Source organism: Phytophthora infestans, genomic scaffold (genome assembly GCF_000142945.1).
Source record: "Phytophthora infestans T30-4 supercont1.76 genomic scaffold, whole genome shotgun sequence".
Classification (NCBI taxonomy): domain Eukaryota; phylum Oomycota; class Peronosporomycetes; order Peronosporales; family Peronosporaceae; genus Phytophthora; species Phytophthora infestans.
The window spans coordinates 250,343-270,492 of NW_003303683.1; the positions used below are offsets into that span (position 1 = coordinate 250,343).

Below are 20,150 nucleotides of genomic sequence, written 5' to 3' on the forward strand. Positions count from 1 at the left end.
GAGCGCTTCGTTCCTTGTGATTGACAAGAGTCAAAGTGGAGGTGCTTCGCACGCAGAGCCGGATGCTAGAGCTTAGCAGATGGCAAAAGGTTTCCTGGCACTTTGTGGAGTCAAACGAAGTTTGTTGGTGGTGTGATCGCTCTCAGCAGGGTATACATTATGGAGAAAACATGCGTGATAAATCTACAATTTTAATGGCTGGCCATCAATATAGCATTATGAAGGCTTCTTGTCGCGTAGATCGTAATGATGGACTATTGCCGAGCCCCTCGGAAGCTCGCCACGAAACAGACAACCCAACTGCGCTCACTTTACCCCAAAAGCAACGACTGCATGATGGTTGGTGATAGATCACTACACTTGCAGCCATTGCAGAGTGACTGCAACGGTGACGACTCGAGCGCCTACGTGAGCTGTCCAACCCCTGACGACGCCGAACGCCAGCCGATTGATGCATTGTCGACAGAAGAAGGTGGTGCTACAGGGCTCAAAGTCGTGCGATTCGTTGATGAGAGCGAAAGAGCCGTTGCCGTTAATGTCGATAGCATCAGGAACAGTAGCGACGGAGTGAGCGGCATTCTCCACGCGGCAGACATCCAGTGGACACTGGGGACCCGGGCATTCCGCACGTGCCTCGTTCTTGCCATGCCTTGGGCCGCCTACGCAATCCTGAGTACGCTGTTTAATGCATTTATTCTGGTCGAATCTTGTGCTCATGCTTTTTGATATTCTTCTTGCAGACACTGTCTTCACAAACACTCGAATCTCCTACATGGAATCAATGGGAATCTTCGACTTTGTGCCACGCTTTGTCCCCAGTCTGATCCAAGTCTTCCTTGGACCGATCCTCGGCGCTATGTCGGATCGCTCGCTCTCCCATTGGGGACGACGCAATGTGTTCTTAATGGCAGCCGCGGTCATCGCGACGGTGACAGGCTTGCTCTACAGCTCAGCAAATGTGCTTTTTCCTGATCTCCAAGGGTTGACGAAGCTGCTTCTTGTGCTACTCAGTATCGGCGTGCTGCTGCTAAATGTGCGTTGCTTTTAGATAGGTATATCCTGCTTTTGACAGACTACCGCTTATCCTGTTTCACGTCATCATTGTCTACAGATCGGTCTTCGTGCTCGTATCATGGACATGGTGCCGATCGAGTTTCAGGTTCATGCGCAAGCAACATTAGCCATGTATGAAGCTGTAGGTGGCGTGCTGGGATCCCTACTCTTTCGTAGCACATCCGACGCTGTGGTCTTCGCGAGCGCTATCAGTGGCGAGGAGATCCTGAAAGCTTTTGGATTCGCTATGGCAGCCATCTTCGTTACAACTGCTGTTTGTATTTATCTGCGACCAGAACACCCTCAAGACAAGCCCATGTTCCAACCGCGGCTCAGTCGCGTGGGCCGTGAAGCATGGGACCAAGTGGTACATGCGCCCAAGATCTTTCGCTTCTTATGCATTGTGTATTTTGTGCTGTCCTTCGCATGGCTGAGCTTCTCGGACGAAGTTTATCAGTGGTGGGGTGCTAATGTCTATGGGGGCTGCAAGGCAGCAGGTACTGTGCGAAGTGGTTTTATGTGGCTGTACGTGGTGACTCATTGTATTAATACTATTATCACGTGAAGACTGCGATGGCAGTAGTCGCGATAAGTACCGGAGGGGTCTTAACACAGCCAACACAGCACTTATGGCGCAGGTATGGTATTGATTTGTCCAATATTTTTGAAGTAACTTCGCTAACTGCGACAACTTTTTGACCCGAGTAGAATGGCCTCGAGGCTGTGATTTGCTTCGTCGTATTGCTTGTCATGCCGCGATGCAGAGACGCTAGGTATCTCAAGCGGTTTACTGTACTTGGACTTGTGATCGGAAGTACGTTACCAGTGCTTAGTGATGTTGGGGTTATGTTGGTATTTTCCTCATCTTTTGTGGTTAGCCTGCGCGCTGGTGGTTGCGGTGTCAGTAGGCAAGTTTTGCAAGGAGGCGGCCTTCACAGGCTTCGTGATCACAGCTTTCTACCAAACTGTGGCGAATGTTTTCCCGTTTTCAATCGTCGGCATCATGGGCAAGGAACTTCAGACTTCGGTTCATGGATTCAACAACAACGGCCTTTACGTGGGCGTTCTCATGCTTTTTGAAGCAGCATCAGATCTGACGGTTCAAGTCTACGGCACCGAGAGCTTGGCACCTCTAGGAACGGGAAACGTGCTCACCCTCCCATGCATCCTTTTTGCGGTTGGAATTGCATGCACTGCCAGCTTCGTGGCAACGCTTGGTCGCCGTTGAGCTGTCATCAGAACGAGTTATCATAACAGTATTTTATCAATCAACGTTATAATTAATCATGGCCGCTTAATTTAGCGGATCACCACAGTGTCCTCACTGTTCTGATCTAACAATGGCTGTCATCGTGGAGATTAAACGAAAAAATGGCTACAGAGCGACCGCACCCGGTGCAGCTGCACGAACTACTGGTGGCGCATGATGACCGGCACAGCTACATGCAACGAGTGCACTCGCTGACCGGTCCAGGAGCGTACAAGATCCCGTCGGCTTTCCAACACCGAGCTCCAAACCTGCTACTGCGCGTCGTTCAGCGCGAGCAGTACGGTCGAGAGTTCGCCAGGTTTACAAACCGCGTTAAGATGCACTCGTATGTATCAACGCTCACCTGAGGTGTTTTCCTTGAAATGTGTCCTCACAGACAGAAGCGAACTACGACGGTAGAGTCGCCACCAGAGTACGTTATCCACACACCCGAGGCAGGCATTTAGCTCTGCATAAATGCCGCATTGAAGCCCTCTATCTACATTGCCCGTGCGGGGTGGCTGACTCGTGATTGGTTCCGCTTAATGCAGTGCGCCGTGCCAGCTCAGCCTCGTCACGAAGGCCGACATGCACCGAGCTCGCCGCGACCAGCTTCGCAAGATGTTGCAAGTAGTAAGTTTCCGCAGCTGCCTTCGCATTTGCACTGAACCGCCGCTTACATTGCCATGCCGCTGCTGCGGGTTTTGCTGTCTTGGCTTGCTGTCAGCAGGCGGATCACTGGTGCGATAACGATAACGAAGCTTCGCCATCGCCGTCGGAACGCGGCCATCGTGCCGTAACAGACAGAAGAGTGTCAAGCCCAAGAGCAACATCGCCGCGACGATCTCCATCGCCAAGCTCACGCGCCAGCTCCCCGGGTAGGTTGCGCTGGGGGTCGACAGACCTCGCAGACATCGCCGCCGATTTCGGCGAGCCCGTGGAAGGGCTGTCCAGTGAAGACGTACCTCGCATGCAGCGGCAGGTAAGGTTGGTTGTTGTAGCTTGGGCCGTAAAGGAGTTTTTTCGGGTCTTCTTTATTTCTGACGTCGTGCGGATGCGTCTTGTGGTTCTATTTGACGTAGTAGCAGGTTTACGCGATAAGCGCGCCTCTGACGTACCAGCACTACCTCGTGAGCACGAGCTACTTGGAGCGGCTCAAGAAGCATCAACAGCAGCGACGACGGCAGCACGCGGCCTCCCAATAGCAGAGGAATTTTTCCTCCGAAGACATTGCCGTGTTCATTTCGACGCAATCGGATGGATTGGATGGTGTGAGCCCGGCAATACAGAGGATAAACAACTGGCAAGTTGAAGTTGGCGAGACTGACGTAGTGGTGGTTTAGCGTCAATCCTTTCATTTCGACCGTGTCAGTGACACTGTCACATGCTGTGAGGCCTGCACCTTGATCAAAGTGATCGAGCCCCTGAACTTAAATGCCATAACTTCCGGCCCTTGGTGATTTGTGACGTCTTCTTCAGAACCTCTGAAATGGAATAAGTTGACCAAAACAGCACCTCATGTCCCCTGGACACACTCGTGACGTTAACTCTAGAACCTATGCTCTAGAATAATTAACCAAAATGCACTGATGTGCCGACAGCATGTATGTCATCGGTCCCCATTCCAATACAAAACTCCAGTCAATATCCGCTGACGCGGCGCCCCAAGCAGTGGCCCATCCTCCAGACTCACCCCAGATTTCCCCGTGCGTGGACCGGGCTGATACGCTCGTGGCCCGCCACCGCAGCGAGCATTTGAGATTTTGCGGCGTCCGTCCCAGTCCCCGACCTCAAGACACCCACACATCGCACCATGTCGGCCAAGGCGATCCGCGAGTTCGACGGCAAGCGTATCCTGTCCACGAGCCTGCCGGCTTTCAACCTCAACAAGCGCTTTGCGCAGGTGGCTGTGAGCAAGAGCTTCGCCGGCCAGGGCCGCGAGGATTTCTTCGGTGCCATTGAGACCACCAGCCCGTGGCTCACGACGCTGGGCGAGACCAAGCTCGTGGTCAAGCCCGACCAGCTCATTAAGCGCCGTGGCAAGGCCAACCTTCTGCTCCTCAACGCCACTTGGGCCGAGGTGCAGGACTGGGTCTGGGAGCGGATTAACAAACCCGTCCAGGTGGAGACCGTCACGGGCGTGCTGACGCACTTCATCGTCGAGCCTTTCCTTAAGCATGGTGCCGCCGATGAGCACTATGTGTGCATCGTCTCAAACCGCGACGGCGAGGAAATCCTCTTCCACCACGAGGGCGGCGTGGACGTCGGCGACGTCGACTCCAAGGCCAAGCGCCTGCAGGTCGGCATTGAGTCCGTCGCCTCCGAGGAGGAGGTGACTGCTGCGCTGCTCTCCTCTGTGGAGGAAAGCGCGTAAGCCTATCCTGGCCAAGTTCCTCGTGGGCATGCTGGCCAAGTTCCGCGAGCTGCACTTCGTTTACATGGAGATCAACCCCATTGTGCTCGTGGGCGACCAGATCTCCGTGCTTGACATGGCTGCCAAGCTCGACGAGACTGCCAACTTCCTAGTCGGCGACCGCTGGGGCGCAATCGAGTTCCCTCCGGCCTTCGGCCGTGCCAAGTTTCCCGAGGAGGAGTTCATCCAGGACCTTGACTCTAAGACGGGCGCTTCGCTCAAGCTCACGATCCTCAATCACACTGGCCGCATCTGGACTATGGTCGCTGGTGGCGGTGCCTCGGTCGTGTACGCCGACACCATCGCCGATTTGGGCTACGGCCACGAACTGGCCAACTACGGCGAGTACTCGGGTGCTCCTAGTGAGACCCACACTTACCACTACGCTAAGACCATCCTGGACCTTATGACGCGCAACTTTGACGAGCGTGGCAAGGTTCTGATCATCGGTGGTGGCATTGCCAACTTCACGGATGTTGCACTGACCTTCAAGGGCATCATTCGTGCTATTAAGGAGTACCAGCAGAAGCTGAAGGACAACAAGGTGCACATCTGGGTGCGTCGTGGTGGACCTAACTGCCAGGAGGGTCTGACTATCATGCGTGAGGTCGGTGAGGCCACTGGTGTGCCTATTGAGGTGTTCGGCCCCGAGACGCACATCACGGCTGTCGTCCCCATGGCTCTTGGCCTTGTGGAGAAGCCCACGTCGGTGGTCGCTCAGCCCACTACCAAGGCTATTGGTGGCTCAAAATCTAGCTCGACTAAGGCTACTTCGGAGGAAGGCAGCGCCGCCAACAGCGACAATGAGGAGACCGAGACAGCGGATGATCTGGAGACCAAGGGCGTCGCCAAGAAGCAGGCACCCGTGGTGATCCAGGACGAGGGCATTGTGCGCATGAACGACAACACGCGTTGCATCGTTTACGGTCTGCAGCAGCGCGCCGTGCAGGGCATGCTCGACTTCGACTACCTGTGCAAGCGTAAGACTCCCAGTGTGGCGGCTCTGATCTTCCCGTTCTCACCCAACCACTACCTCAAGTTCTACTGGGGCACTTCGGAGCGTCTGATCCCGGTGTTCCAGAAGCTGTCGGATGCCGTCAAGAAGTTCCCGGACGTGAGCGTGCTCATTAACTTCTCGTCGTTCCGATCCGTGTACCAGTCCACCATGGAGGGCTTTGAGCACAGCGACTCACTCAAGACACACGCTATCATTGCTGAGGGTGTGCCGGAGCAGCAGTCGCGTCTGATTTCGAAGAAGGCGCGTGAGCTGAACGTCGGTATCATTGGCCCTGCCACGGTCGGCGGCATCAAGCCTGGCTGCTTGCGTATCGGTAACACCGGTGGTATGCTGGACAACATTGTGCAGTCGAAGCTGTACCGCCCCGGTAGCGTGGCGTACGTGTCCAAGTCCGGTGGTATGTCAAACGAGCTGAATAACATCGTCTCGCAGACGACCGATGGTGTGTACGAGGGTGTTGCTATTGGCGGTGACAAGTACCCGGGATCCACGTTCATCCAGCACCTGCTGCGTTACGAAGCCAACCCGGATGTCAAGATGATGGTACTTCTGGGTGAAGTCGGCGGCACGGACGAGTTTGCTGTCTGCCGTGCCATCCAGTCGGGTGCCATCAAGAAGCCGGTGGTTGCCTGGTGCATTGGTACATGCGCTAAGATCTTCCCGTTCGAGGTACAGTTCGGCCACGCCGGTGCTTGCGCTACGGGTGAGTCGGAGACTGCGTCGGCGAAGAACGCGGCTCTGGCTGCTGCCGGTGCCATCGTCCCCGAGAACTTCGACCAGTTTGGCAACGCCATCCGCAAGCAGTTCGACTCGATGGTTGCGTCGGGTGTGATCGTGCCGCGTCCGGAGGTCCCGGTTCCGAAGGTGCCCATGGACTACGCGTGGGCCAAGAATCTGGGTCTAATTCGTAAGCCTGCCAACTTCATCTCGTCCATTTCCGATGACCGTGGTGAGGAGCTGCGTTACGCCGGTACTCCTATCTCGAAGGTCTTCGAGCAGGACATGGGCGTTGGAGGCGTCATCGGTCTGTTGTGGTTCAAGCGCAATCTGCCGGCCTACGCGTCCAAATTCATCGAGATGGTGCTCATGGTCACGGCTGACCACGGTCCGGCGGTGTCGGGTGCCCATAACACGATTGTTACTGCCCGTGCCGGCAAGGACCTGATCTCGTCGCTGATCTCGGGTCTCGTGACGATCGGACCCCGTTTCGGTGGTGCTCTGGACAAGGCTGCCGAGATGTTTGCGGGTGCGTTCGACTCGGGTGTTTCCGCGGCCGACTTCGTTGTGGACATGCGCCGTCAGAACAAGCTCATCATGGGTATTGGCCACCGTATCAAGTCGCTGTCGAACCCGGACAAGCGTGTGACCATCATCAAGGAGTTCGCCAAGGCCAACTTCCCGGCCACGGACGTGCTTGACTTTGCTCTGGAGGTGGAGCAGGTGACCACCAAGAAGCGTAGCAACCTGATTCTGAACGTCGACGGCTGCATTGCCGTCTGCTTCGTCGACTTGCTGCGTAATTGTGGCGTCTTCACGCTGGAGGAGGCCAACGAGCAGATCGCGGACGGCTGCCTCAACGGCCTGTTCGTGCTGGGCCGCAGCATTGGTTTCATCGGCCACTTCCTGGACCAGAAGCGTCTCAAGCAGCCGCTGTACCGTCACCCGTGGGATGACATCTCGTACCTGGACGAGGAGTTCTAGATGGACGGAGGTAAGAGCGAGTAGTAGATGCTAAGTAGTAAGCTTTGAAAAATGAGTCTCTTCATATCTACCTGGTGTCTTTTCCTTTCATTACGCGCTTGCAGCGATTGGAAGTGTGGCGACAGCAGCGTTGTTTTCTTCAGAAGAGTGCGAATGCAGTCGCTGGATGGCTTTCCGGATGCGCAGCCGGTGTGCGAACTTGGCGATTCCTACCTCGCTCATGGCCTGATCCACGTCGTCATCGCTTTCCAGCTGTGCCAAGTCCTCTACAGTCAAGAAGCCGTGCTCCTCCAGCTGCTTGGCATACACGCAGTATTCTTCCGACCGGGAGGTGTCGATCTCCGCGAGCCATTCACGCAGCGGACCGCCATCGTTGCTTCCATCGTCGTCCTGGAGATCCAGCAGAACACTTTCCACTCCCGTCTTCTCCGGGGAAATAGCATCAGCCTTTTCAGCAAACAAGCCATCCCCGCTTACCTGCCTCACAGCTTCTACGTCCAGTGTTTCGCTACTCTTGGAGTGTTTTCTGGTCTTTTTGGTCGATTCGAGAATCTGATCCAGCGCTTTCTCCGTGTCGGACGCCAGCGTTGAGAACACCTCCTGCTCCTTCTCGGGGCTTGCTCTCTTCCAATGCGGCGACGGATTACTCTTGGCTCGTGCACGCTCCTGCACCTTGCGCTGTTTCCAGCGGGACGGCCGCGGTTGCTGATCTGTGGTCACGGGCCCCCATCGCATGGTCGGCGTCTCCATCACACGTCGACGTAGCTCCATCATAGCCGCCTCTGAGAAACGCTCGTCCTCCGTCAGCAGCGCCTCCTTCTGCTCCTCGTTAAACTGCTGGCGGCGCTGCCGCAGACGACTGAAGCACGTGGTGAAGGCTGCCGCCACATTTGTTGCTGCCTCACTCGCCACTTCGCGTGGACTCAGTACGAACGGGAGACTCAGCGCCACCACCGTCTTGACTATCGCTCGCGCGCAGCCAGTAGGCGCGTCGTTCGCTGCGTCCATCGTAGCGAATCGGGCGTCCATGTTGTACTGCACTTGAGCTCTTGGAATGTGAGATCGAGTTGCGTCGGTTCAAGATCGGAAACAAGATCGAAGATTTTTGTGGAGGCAGAGACAGATGGCTACACCTTGTTTTGACAAAATCCGTATCAATTTTTTCTTTAAAACTGTGTATACTTCGAAGTAGTACTTAAGTACAGGTTAGCGTTACCTTTTCTCTTAAGCTTCGACAGATATGGCGCGACGTAATGAGGCCTTGACTGTGTTGTATTTGCAGCTGGTTGAAATCTTGATGTACTCTTTACCACTGTCGAGAACCACCGTGAGCCATTCCGGCACCAGTGACTCGAGCAGGTACAGCTGCTCCTCGATCTTGCCCTTGATCGGAGCTCGCACCGCGAGTCTGCGCACCACTTCCGCCTTGGGGAAAATGGACTTCTTAGTGACAATCACAAGCGACTGCAACTGGTCACTGAGCTGCGGCAGCGTGGCCAGCATCCGCTTCTTTAAGGCCTTCGCACTATTCTCTGCCACGTCCTTGCGGCTTACTTCCTGCTGCCGGACCTTGTTGATTAGCCACTCAGGTAAAGACTTTAAATCCTCTGGCACAGGCTTTGCAAGCGCCTGCTCCAGCTTTTCCTTAAGCTTGGTATCTGTCATGCCGTCCGTCTGGTCCTTGTTTTCTTTCCTTTCCAGTAACGCTGCGGGTCTATCCTCAGTCACTATATCCGACGGAATCTTTGGCAGTGGTGCCTTCTCGATCTCCACGAGTTTCAGAGCGTCTTTTAGCTCGTCGTCTGTAATGTCTGGGAACTCATTTTTAATGACTTGTACATGACCGTCCACGTAGGCGTTGACCTTGCTAAAGAACAGGGTTATACGAGCCTCGAGGCTCTCGCAGGTCTCATTGGGAGGGGGAAGCTGCTTGTTGCGAAGTGTGAGTACTGGCGGCTGCTGCTGGAGTCGCTGACGCTGCGCTTGAAGATAGTCGCCACCCTCCTCCTGCGCTTGGCGTCGAGCAGTTCGCGTGTTCTTCTTCCATTCGAGTGTGTAGGCACCAGGCAACAAGTACAGAATCTGCTGAAGATGTGTAGGTGTGAAGCTGAGCTGACACGAGCTCTCCACGGCGCGCTTAACAGCGGCGAAGTCAGGCGTGTGTTGATAGAGCGTCAAGGCACCGAGTCCAAATTCTAGCGCGGAGAACAGCCGAGCGAGAATGCGCAGAGAAGGCGGAGCGCGCTTATCGAGTCGTCGGGTCGAGCGCCGCACCTCCATTATACTATCGGTCATTTTTCTTTAATGACGGCGAAAACGTATGGCTTTCATAAAAAGCTTCAGGTAATACTACTGTAGTAGCAGTTTAAGGTACCCGCAAACAGCGTTTTCGTCTGTATGGATGGCATTGACTTCTGACCAAAAGAGCGTCCTCGAGGGGACTCGAACCCCCAATCCCCGCCTTCGGAGGGCGATGCCTTATCCATTAGGCCACGCGGACATGCTAACACATTGCTGGCCCATTTGTTTTAACGGAAGCTCGTAATCAACGATTTGAAATCACAAGCCAGGCTTTGACACGCGACACAAAAAAACGTAGTAGGTTGCGTCATCATTTCGAAGACAAAAAACATGTCCTGCATATACCCAGCCCGGTAGCAATTGTGTTGGCTGACCCAAATGGCAAAAACGATCTACCGTATTTCGCATGTAGACCGATACCGCTACTATTAATAGAGCGATACACCCGCCCAGCAGCGAAGACCTGAGATCCCAGGTCGAGCGATACACGACACTAAAATGAAATAGTGACTGTCAAATTTCAGAAATTTCACCGCAAGCGAATGGCTCGTGTCAAGCCAAAAGGAAGACCCCGACGGGGAGGACGTGGCCGCCACGTACAGCAATACAAGCCCAATACTGAATCAGTTGACAAGAATCTCGCGGTTCTAGTGATGTTAAAGACGACGGAAGCTATGCGAGCCACATTTCTCATTTCTATCCTAATCTATCCGCCGCATCGTACAAAAGCAAGCGTGTCCAAATTCTCCGATGGAGACGCGAGCAACCCAAGTTGGAGGATGCAGCTAGAGCTCACAAGGGAGAGCACAGGAAGATTCGAGGGGTAGGTACAGCTACTATATTTTCTAAGGACACTGAGATAAATATAGTAGTGTGGATAAATGAGCTCCGGGGTGAGGGAGCTCCAGACTCTACGAAAATGGTGACAATCAAGGCCCAAGAGGTCGCAAAGGTCGCCAACCTCAACGATTTTGCAGTATCCGACAAATGAGTAAAAGGTTTTAAAAGACACCATCGGCTTAGCCTGCGGGCTCCCACACGCCAAGGCCAGCTCAGTCCGCCTGATCTTGCAGCTATTGCAGCCGAGTTTTCGGCTCTACAATGCAAGACCTTGGAATCAAGAGGGTTTACAACGCTGATCAAACCAGTAATTATGTTTTTACTCCTAATTTGTTTTATGCTGATTTAACGATTGATTCAGCCGTGTTTTTTTAGTATGTAGCTAAAAAGACAATCAGCAGACATGGTGAGAAGACTGTGTGGGTACGATGCAGCGGGACATCGAAAGAATGCGTCACCACAATGCTACTCGGTGATAGCGATGATAACAAGTACGCGCCGTTTGTCATTATGAAAGCTAAACCCTCAAAAATCGAAGAAACCCAAGCAGAAAATATTGGAAATAGGAATGGGTTCGTTATTCGTGGTTGGGCCGACGTCAAGGTGATTAAAGCAAGACACAATTTGTTTATTCATGGTAACAGCAAAGGTATGGTTTTAAAAATGATTCCTACTCTCGCTACTAGAAGGGCAACCGGTAGATGAAAGTGATGACTTCGCCGTTCAGAACATCAGCGAAGAGGCAACTGTCTAAAAATAGGGATTTTGTTTCTTCAGCTTTTAACATCATTTTTGAAGGGAAACCATATTCCTCATAACATGGGGTGTATCGGTCTACATGCGAAATACGGTACTGTAAAACCAGAGTTATTAGTAATACCCACCCCAAAAGGGGGGGGGGTACTATTAGAGGGGGGGAGTCTATCAAAGGGTGGGGTACTAGCGAACATAAAAGTGTGGTGTTAATCGTTGGTTATTGTCTGTTTCTCGTTAATCATTGTCTAAGGTGAAATCATGATCAATTTAGGGTAAGGTATAACAACGAATCGACAATTCTTCATTCCTAACAAGATCATGATCTGAAGAGTCGCAAAATCTGCCTCCATTACTATCATTACCGTCGTTGAGTAGGAATCGCAGCGCGTAGGAGGGTGGATGCGCCAGAAACCAGTGAATCGCAACAAGAAAGCAGTGAGCCAAGAATTAGTGGGAACTGGACAGCCGTCTAGAAGCATGGGTGCAAGCGGACCCCCCCTTCTCTCGCCGTCATCGGATGACTACAGTACCTGGACAGTAGATCCGCTGAAGCTAGAGTGTACTTCACGCAAACTATCTGTTGCGAAGAATACGAACTAGGCTGCTAGAGTGGCTATTTTGCAAGGCTACGACGAGTTTCAAACAGCCATGGAGTTGCTTCTCGAGAATCAGCGCTTTAGCAAACGTGGTCGCGACACCGGAGGGGACACAACAGAGCGGCGCTCGCGGCATTGTTTGTTTTGGCTACTAAACGTCCTCTTCTCTGAGACTGTGTTTGAACGTTTTATCACTTCAGGTGACACACTAACACGACGCGAACTCGTGGGAGGAGTTCGGCGGCTTTGGGGAAGAGGTTGCCAGAAGCCCTTCAATACAAGCAATGGTGATTTTTACCGTTTTGTCTCTGATGGTACACTGTTCGATGGCATCGAACCATAATTGATCACTACTCATTCTGGGGCTAAATTAAAAAGTATGTGGAAAGAGTGTAATGCACGTCTCTCAGCGGCCGAAGAAAGGTGCAAATTATCCAGATCACACGACGAATTCTGGAACTTCTGTCAGGGCGATGAAGTAGCCATGTACGTTCATCTCTGGTGTGAGCAGCGTGGGTGTGGCCGCGAGCTCTGCTCAACACGCATTTATGGATATAACGAAGACGATGAATCAAAAGAGATACAATTAGCCAACAAGAAACAAAAAGTAAATAGGAAACGCTCCAAAGCCCAAGAAGAACGTATAAACAGTGCCACTTCTGTTGCTATTCTAACCGAAGCCTTTGTAAAATTGGTGGACACTGAAGTTTCAAGTATAAAGGGTGGGTTAATCGAGGAGAAAATCGCAGTCGCCCGTCTAAAGCGCGAAAAAATGGAGCGGGATGTCATAGTGGAAAAATTGGCTACAGTAGATAGTATTCTTGCTCGACGTCGTCAGGCTCTATCCATCCTGGTTATACAGATCCATGATAAATTATCCAAAGAGATGGATGCCACGGATCTTAGGCGGGAGCGTGAAGTCGCCATTCAACGCGTTCAGACAGCTCAAGCTAAATCGGACGACCTTCAAGGTCAAATTATGGCTGCTAAGCTATCAGCTGCGGCTCGTACGCATAGCGATAGGTCGGTACATGTTGTACCGCTGAATATGACCGAGAACAACTTTGTGAAGTATATGACCATTCACGACAGGCGGCTCACAGTCGTTTGTGTCTTCACGTACAGCGGGTAAAAAGCTGCAGTCTTCCATTGCATTGAAATCTCTTATTGTTGCATTGTTTAATCCGCCGCTGTTAGGCTGACCAATGCGTGCATTGATGCAGTAGTTACGCAGCTTCTTGCAGGTTTTAATGACAAGCCCTGCATGAGTGTAGTCAAAAAGCTAAGGGACACTTAAAAATTTGTCACTTGTTAACAAGAAGACCAAAAGCCATTTCTACTCGTATGCGTAGCTGAGAAAGATAAAAATTGTAGTCAGAATATTCACTCAATTTTATTTCAGGTTTTGTGAAAGGCACCAGTAGCGTTGACGACAACGGATATGCGTTATCTTCAATGGCATAATATTCAAAAGGCAGACTAGCTGTAGCTAGGTACAAGGGTCACTTCTTAAAGGCAACGCTATCAGAGACCTTTCCAGATGAATTGAAGCAAAAACCAGTGAGCCTGCATGCTGAATCATACATCGCCTGAACATTGAACCCGTGGCGGAGATAGTGTCCCGAAAAGAAGGCAGAAACGTCAGGTACTTCTCGAGTACTTGGGGCTTTTATAGTACACAACCATCCGTCCACGCATCCAACACCCCCCGCTAAAATATTGTTTTTACTGATATCGGCAAAATCTGACGACACGCTGAATGGAAGTAGAGTCGTATACAGGGGCGACTATTTGATATCGCGGATGGCTTCCATAACTTCGATAATAGAAGCGTAAAACTCGGACTTGCTTACACTTGCAAGAGCCCTTATAGAATGATAAGAGCCTCCGGTGTAGGATAATGCGTCCTAAGACACGTCCTAAACTGTCCTATTTGTCCTAAATTTTACAGGGAGATTTCGGAGATGTGTCCTAAAAAGCGACTAATCCTTCGTTACAGAATAATATAATTTGTGTCCTCCAGATTGTCCTAAACCTCAAATAATAACTTTTTCCGGACTATCTACGTAAATTTACGTAAGAGTTACTTAAAAGTCACATTGGCTTTACTTATTGTCCTGGGGCACACCAACCATTTCTGAATCTCCACTACTGCAGCTAAGCATCATGGACCATTGCGGCTACTCCTTCTGCAGCTAGCGCGCTCGCCTATCTGGCCTCTGCTACCACCTGCGGAAGCAGTGTCTTGTCCGCTCTGCTCACGAGCGCGAACATTCAACAGTGCGGCACGGACCACTGAGATCCCGGACCAGGCCACCATTGACAAGATGTGCGCCTCGACTGCCTGCAACACCCTGCTCGCTGACGTGAAGGCCATGAACCTGGAGGAGTGCCAACTGTCGGTCGGTGTCGGCTCCAACCTGAAGGCCGACCTGGTAGTCTACGTGCCGTCCAACTGCCCATCGACGTCGGCTCCCAGCCCGGACTCGCCTGCCACAAACGCACCTGTTGTCGACACCATGACGACGCCAGACAACTCGACGAACCAGGCCGAGCACACTGCCGCGCTAACCAAGACCCCCATCGCTTGCTAACCGCGTCTTCGGATCGACTTGCAGCCAAGTAGGCCTTGCGAGTACTTTGCTGCTTTTTGAGCCCCCCCCTATGTCGTCACGTTCTGATTATTAACCGTCGTTTGCTATGTGCATGTTGAGGTCGCTCAACCGTTATTAGCGGCTATTATTACCTTCAATGACTATCATCCTTTGAAACACTTTAAAAATATTGTCACACACTTTGTAGTAGAGAAGTTTGGTTGAGGTGTTTTCGCGCACAACAAAGAATCGGCTGCTCTTGGAGAGAGGGGCTTTAAGATGTTTATTGTTTCTAGCTAGGCCAGTTGAGGATATGGCTTGAGGACAGTGCATGTTGGGCTTGGTGTTGTCCTAATAGGACAGTGGTCTGAGTTGCAGTCTGTCCTAATAGGACAGACTGAGTGTCCAGCTGTCGAGTGTCCTATTAGGACACGCGGACCCTAGCTTGTTTCGTCCTAAAACTCATTGTGCTGTCCTAAATATGGGTTTGTTTATGAGCCGAACTGCTAGTTTTTTATCCCAGGTTTTAGGACAATAGGACACTTTAGGACTCCTAGTAGGACGCATTCTCTCCTACCGAGCCTCCTGCTAGTCACGATACAGTCATTTGGACTTTGTTCACAGCCGGTATTGGATTAGCACTAGTTCGATTCTTTGACTTCACTTCATCACGCTCAAGCACGGGACGGATAGATTCTGCAAGCTCTTCAAACGACACGACATCCATTCTGTAGTAGCGCTCGAACTGTCCTTCCTCTACTAACCGATCGTGGTGCAACTCCCAATCGAGCCGCTTGCGAGATACAACATTAGGTCGCCTATTTAGTCGGAATACGCTCGCGAATACAACTCCGCAACACAAACGATAGCAGTAGTGACCTTCATTGTGACGGGGTCACACAGCACCTTGCGCTAGAGGAAGTTATCTTCCGCGAGTATACAAACGCTGAGTAAACGGCAGTTCACAGGTCCCCTCTTTAATTAAAGAGAGCGAAGTGACCTAAATAAGGTAGATTGTAAACTGAGTATATTTATAGGTAGGTTAAGTTTGGGTTTAATACAAACTATAAGTTACCTATAGAAATGCAATATCGTTTGACCAATGGTTGGCTTTGAACGACCTTGGTACCTTGTACCAAATATCCCGGAGTATGACGTGTCATACACCTGAAGTGTGAAGTGTCACACTTCATGTAACCAGGGTACCCTTAGGGCTACGTACCCCGTTACATCCTCCCCCACTTAGGTTTGGTTTACCGACCAATCAGAAAGAAGAGGTGTTCGTCACAAACTCTCATTCTCAAAGTCGAAAACCATCGACTTGGCCGCGCGAGCGCGGCGGAGGCTCACTTCACAGTTAGATCCTCGAGCAGCAACCTGTGCGCCCTTCGTCTAGGTCCCCACTTCGACCGTTATCATGCCTCGTGGCACTACAAAGAGCGGTGCCAAGACACGCTCCAAGGCTGCTGCCGGTAAGGCGCAAGCCAAGAGCACTAAGCCTCACGACAAAGGCTCGGCACTCAAGGAGGCTACTCAGGTGGCCTCCGAGGCGATCGGTTCCTCGGGTGACGCGGCTGCGGACAAGCGCGCAAGCAGGCGCCGCAGTCCGTCGCCCTCGTCATCAGACAACCGTCCGAACCCTCGGTTCGTAGAACGCGAGTTCAACTCGGGCAGTGAAGACGATGCCGAGTCCGAGAGCACTCAGGATGCTCCTGCGGGCTCTGTGGGAGGGCACAGCCCAGTGCCCAGTGAGCACAAAGAAGGCAGCGTGCAGTCGCCCGCTAGTGATCACGGTGATCACAGTCCCAGGACCTCTGTGCGCTCTGAGAGTCCGGTCGTCAAGGCTAAGGGCGCTCCCAAAGCCGGTGGCGATGAGGAAGAGAATCCTCGCAAGCGTCTCTCGCTTGCCGAGGGTCTTGCGCGCGCTAAGGCCTCTAAAGCCGAGGGCGCCAAGCCCTCAAAGAAGCGTACCGCCTCTAAGTCTCCACTCCGCGAGGAGAAGGAGACTCGACACTCCTATCAGAGTATATTGACTCCTCGGATGAAGAGGAGGAGAAGGAGGAAGAAGAGGAGGCGGAGGGTGCTATCGTTAAGCCCCGGGAGGTCTCGAATGACCTCGACCAGCAGCAGGAGGATTTCCAAGCTGCCCAGCGTGTGCGTGGGGGTTCGGTGGCCGCACCCGTCAGCCAGGGAGCTGCCATCAACTCAAGAGGGTATTGGCCTCCCGAGGAGAGCTCTGGGGCTGACTTCTTCTTAGAGGTCCTCGTCGCTCCTCGTGGCCTTGTGGGCGGCCACACTTCTAGGGGCATCTATGAACGAGCCCTTGTTCATAAAGAACAGTTGTTCGTCGCCAACTTGGAGGCTGCTCGGTGTGTTCTTCTCACGCCACACCGCATTCCCCTGAAGGACTTTACGACTTGTCGTAAGAAGCCCGAGACCCGGGGTGGTCTCTTTCCTCTTTGGGGATACCCCTGGGTTATGGCCGAGAGCTGTCCCACGTGGAGTTCTTGTGAGGACATGTTCTGGGCGTGGGTGGAGACTCTCAAGTACTCACCCACGGAGTTACGGGAACTCCATGAAGATCAGCAGCTGTCCCACATCCTGAACCAGCGTGATCTTCGTATGAGGTTTGCCCACTTGATCAGCAAGCGCATGCTGCCAAGGGACATCCTGAAGCGCGCGGCTTCTAGCGCTCACGATGAGCGCGGGCACGGATTGTATTCATCGTCCGTACCCCGTTCGGGCAAGAAGCCCCGGACTACTTATGAAGCTGCCGCCGCTTCTGTTCCCAGATTGCGACAGCCTTCGGGCAGTCAATCAGGAGCCGTTCAATCGGCTCCCACGAGTTCTCGGAGTGGGCATAACCCCTCCACTTCACGAGGAGCTGTCGCTTACCGCGACACCGTTGCTCCTGGAGGATCCGCTCCACGTGGAAGTGGACTTCTCTATTCCGATCAAGCAGGGGCGGAGGTGCCCTCGTACGAGTACGAGTACTCGGCGCCTCCCGAGAGCCACTCTCGTCCGAGTGCTCCGACTGCGGGTCCGACACAGTTGACCGCCTCCGTCAACGTGTCCTCGTGCTTGAGATTGCACTTGGCCTTGGGACTGGCGGTAATGCTGCCGCCCAGGCCGGGAATCAGGGCGAGCTCGCTCGTCTTGCGGGCCGCCTGGACCTGGTGGAGCGAGAGGTCGCGAGCCTGCACCTGCGGGTGGATCGCCGGGCCTCTTCGTCCGATCTGGACGAGGCCTTTCGAATGATCCGACGGATCGAGGCTTTGTTGCCACGTCCGGAGCCGCCTGGGGCACACTCCCAGACGTACGCGTATGGTGCGTACCCGGCGTACTCAGCGTACTCGGCGTATGGCGCCGGGGTCCGTTCGTATGGAGCCCCGTCGGCGTACGGTCTTGACCGCAGCCTTGCCGTCCCGACCGAGGCTTGGGTGCCTGCTCCGACGCCCTCGTCGACGACTGTGACCGGCCCTCGCTTCGAGGAGCTGGGTCAAGGGGGGACTGCGAGTCAGCAACCCCCTGCGGGTCAAAGTACCGCTTAAGACGTCCGACATAGAACGTCGGGTGCGTCGTCATTGACTTTGGAAGGTCGATGGGTGTACGACGCACCATGTCTGGCCAGGACTGCAAAAGGTCCGATGAAGCGGTGCTTCAGTTTTTTGCTGCCGACAGAGCTGACAGTGTCAAGAGGTAGGTTCCTCGTGTCTAGCAACACTAAGTCCCCAACCTCAAATATACTTAAGTTTCCTCTTTCATTTTTGTCTGAGTACTCCTTTTGTTTATCTTGGGCCGCTGCCATGGCATCGCGGACCCTGCTGACAATGCTCAGCTTGGTATCCATAAAGGATTCCACCTGTTTCCGCAGCGAAACTGGTCTCACATCCGAGACCTGGGAGGAAAGGGCTTTCCGAGCCTCTCTCCCACTTAGAATAGAGGAGTCAGTGTCTCCTCGAAGAGTGAGAGGCACTCTAGGGCGTAAGCCGTTCAAGTAGAACGGCGTGAATCCCGTGGACGCGTGCACCGCGTTGTTAAGCGCAAACTCAACAACTGGAAGCTGCGTCGACCACGTACGTGGTGCTGCCGCGCACACACTGCGCAGAGTGTCCTCGAGCACGCGATTGACGCGCTCTGTTTGGCCGTCTGTCTGCGGATGGTCCGCAGTGGACATCTGCAGACGAGTTCCCAGTAAAGGGAACAGCGTTTTCCAAAACGCAGCAGTGAACCGCGGGTCTCGGTCCGAGACAATCGTCTCCGGGAGACCGTGATACCGGAACACGCCATCGACGAACAACCTTGCGGTTTGTTCGCCCGTAACAGTGACGGGAACTGGAGCAAGATGTACCATCTTGCTCAGCCGACACACGAACACCAAAATTCCGGTGTTGCCGTGTCCGTCGGCGGGAAGCCCAAAGATGAAGTCAAGACTCATCGACTTCCAACAATCAGCCGGGACGGGCAGGCTCTGTAGTGGAGCCGAAGAGTGCCCTGCGGGTTTGACCCGCTGACATGTTTCACATGTCTTGACGTACCGGGCGACCCCCTTGTACATGTGGGTCCACCAGAAGGACTGAGAGACCGACAGAAAGGTCTCCTCGCGGCCCAAGTGGCCGCTGGAGGGCGCGTCATGCGCCTCCGCGAGAATATCGAACTTCAGATCCTCGTCGCTGGGTACGACCACCCGTGGAGGATCAGTGGGCTCCACCCGGTAATAGAGGAGACCCTCTTTAAACTCATATCGGTGGAGCCGTGAGCGCTGTCGCGACGAGAGCCAGTCGGACTTCGCGCTCGTTCCGGTCATAAGGAACTTGACGATAGGCGCGACAGCCTCATCGTCCCGATACGCCATGCGTATCCAATCATATAGATCCGTTGTCACCCGCGTGATGTGGGCCAACTCATAGTCAGGACGCCGAGAGAGAGCGTCCGAAAGCACGTTGAGTTTGCCCGGCTTGTATTCGACGCGGAAGTTGTATTCCGCGAAGAAGGACAGCCACCTCGCCATCCTTTGGGAGAGGTGAGGCGAGTTAGTCGCCGTCCTCAAGGACGCGTGGTCTGTGTAAATCACAAAGGGCCTAGAGCCCAGAAGGTGAACACGGAACTTCACAAGGGCATATTTCATTGCCAGGAGCTCCTTGTCGTGGACAGGGTAGTTCCGCTCGGCGACTTTGAGCTGCCTGGACTGGAACGAGATGACTCGTTCGTGTCCAGCCATGTCGGCCTGCAGCAATGCACATCCGACGGCGTAATCGGAGGCATCGCAGACGACGCTAAACGGCTTCGTCTCGTCCGGCAGGGCCAGGACTGGGGCCTCTTGGAGACTGGCCTTGATGCTGTCAAAAGCATCCTGGTGCTCTTGGTCCCAGCGCCAGTCGACGTCCTTCTGAAGGAGACTCGACAAAGGCTTAGCGAAGCCCGCGTACCCTGCGCTGTACTTGTGAAGGTAGTTGGCCAAGCCCAACCACTTTCGAAGATCCTTCGGGGATCGGGGCGTCGGCCATGCCGCTATGGCCTTGACCTTGTCTGGGTCAGCCCGAACGCCCACGTTGCTTACGAAGCAACAGAGAACTTTAATCTCTGGTGACGCGAAAACGCACTTGTCAATATTGGCGTAGAGCTAGTT

General features: G+C 53.4%; 5 protein-coding genes, 1 non-coding gene and 1 pseudogene across 6 annotated transcripts; 3 read left to right on the top strand and 4 right to left on the bottom strand.

Annotated features, from left to right (window-relative positions):
- Positions 1–336: 336 nt before the first annotated feature.
- PITG_18719 (uncharacterized protein) lies at positions 337–2,281 on the top strand (the record flags this gene model as incomplete). The annotated part of the gene is made up of 7 exons (XM_002997322.1): positions 337–458; positions 573–673; positions 741–1,033; positions 1,112–1,555; positions 1,647–1,691; positions 1,762–1,867; positions 1,932–2,281. 7 exons carry the CDS (start codon positions 337–339, stop codon positions 2,279–2,281), a joined length of 1,461 nt encoding a protein of 486 aa, XP_002997368.1.
- Positions 2,282–2,844: 563 nt separating this feature from the next.
- On the bottom strand, positions 2,845–3,153 carry PITG_23139 (uncharacterized protein; the record flags this gene model as incomplete). The annotated part of the gene is made up of 1 exon (XM_002997323.1): positions 2,845–3,153. The coding sequence occupies one exon, from the start codon at positions 3,151–3,153 to the stop codon at positions 2,845–2,847; it is 309 nt and encodes a 102-aa protein (XP_002997369.1).
- A 941-nt stretch (positions 3,154–4,094) lies between these two features.
- On the top strand, positions 4,095–7,504 carry PITG_18720 (ATP-citrate synthase; the record flags this gene model as incomplete). Its single annotated transcript, XM_002997324.1, has 2 exons — positions 4,095–4,634; positions 4,678–7,504. 2 exons carry the CDS (start codon positions 4,116–4,118, stop codon positions 7,432–7,434), a joined length of 3,276 nt encoding a protein of 1,091 aa, XP_002997370.1.
- Positions 7,505–7,524: 20 nt separating this feature from the next.
- PITG_18721 (uncharacterized protein) lies at positions 7,525–8,463 on the bottom strand (the record flags this gene model as incomplete). Its single annotated transcript, XM_002997325.1, has 2 exons — positions 7,525–7,881; positions 7,930–8,463. The coding sequence occupies 2 exons, from the start codon at positions 8,461–8,463 to the stop codon at positions 7,525–7,527; spliced, it is 891 nt and encodes a 296-aa protein (XP_002997371.1).
- Positions 8,464–8,658: 195 nt separating this feature from the next.
- Positions 8,659–9,729, bottom strand: PITG_18722 (uncharacterized protein; the record flags this gene model as incomplete). The annotated part of the gene is made up of 2 exons (XM_002997326.1): positions 8,659–9,078; positions 9,163–9,729. 2 exons carry the CDS (start codon positions 9,727–9,729, stop codon positions 8,659–8,661), a joined length of 987 nt encoding a protein of 328 aa, XP_002997372.1.
- A 132-nt stretch (positions 9,730–9,861) lies between these two features.
- On the bottom strand, positions 9,862–9,934 carry PITG_30026. The gene has a single exon. It is a non-coding gene; the product is annotated as a tRNA-Arg (tRNA).
- Positions 9,935–14,157: 4,223 nt separating this feature from the next.
- PITG_23140 lies at positions 14,158–14,515 on the top strand (annotated as a pseudogene; the record flags this gene model as incomplete).
- Positions 14,516–20,150: the final 5,635 nt, after the last annotated feature.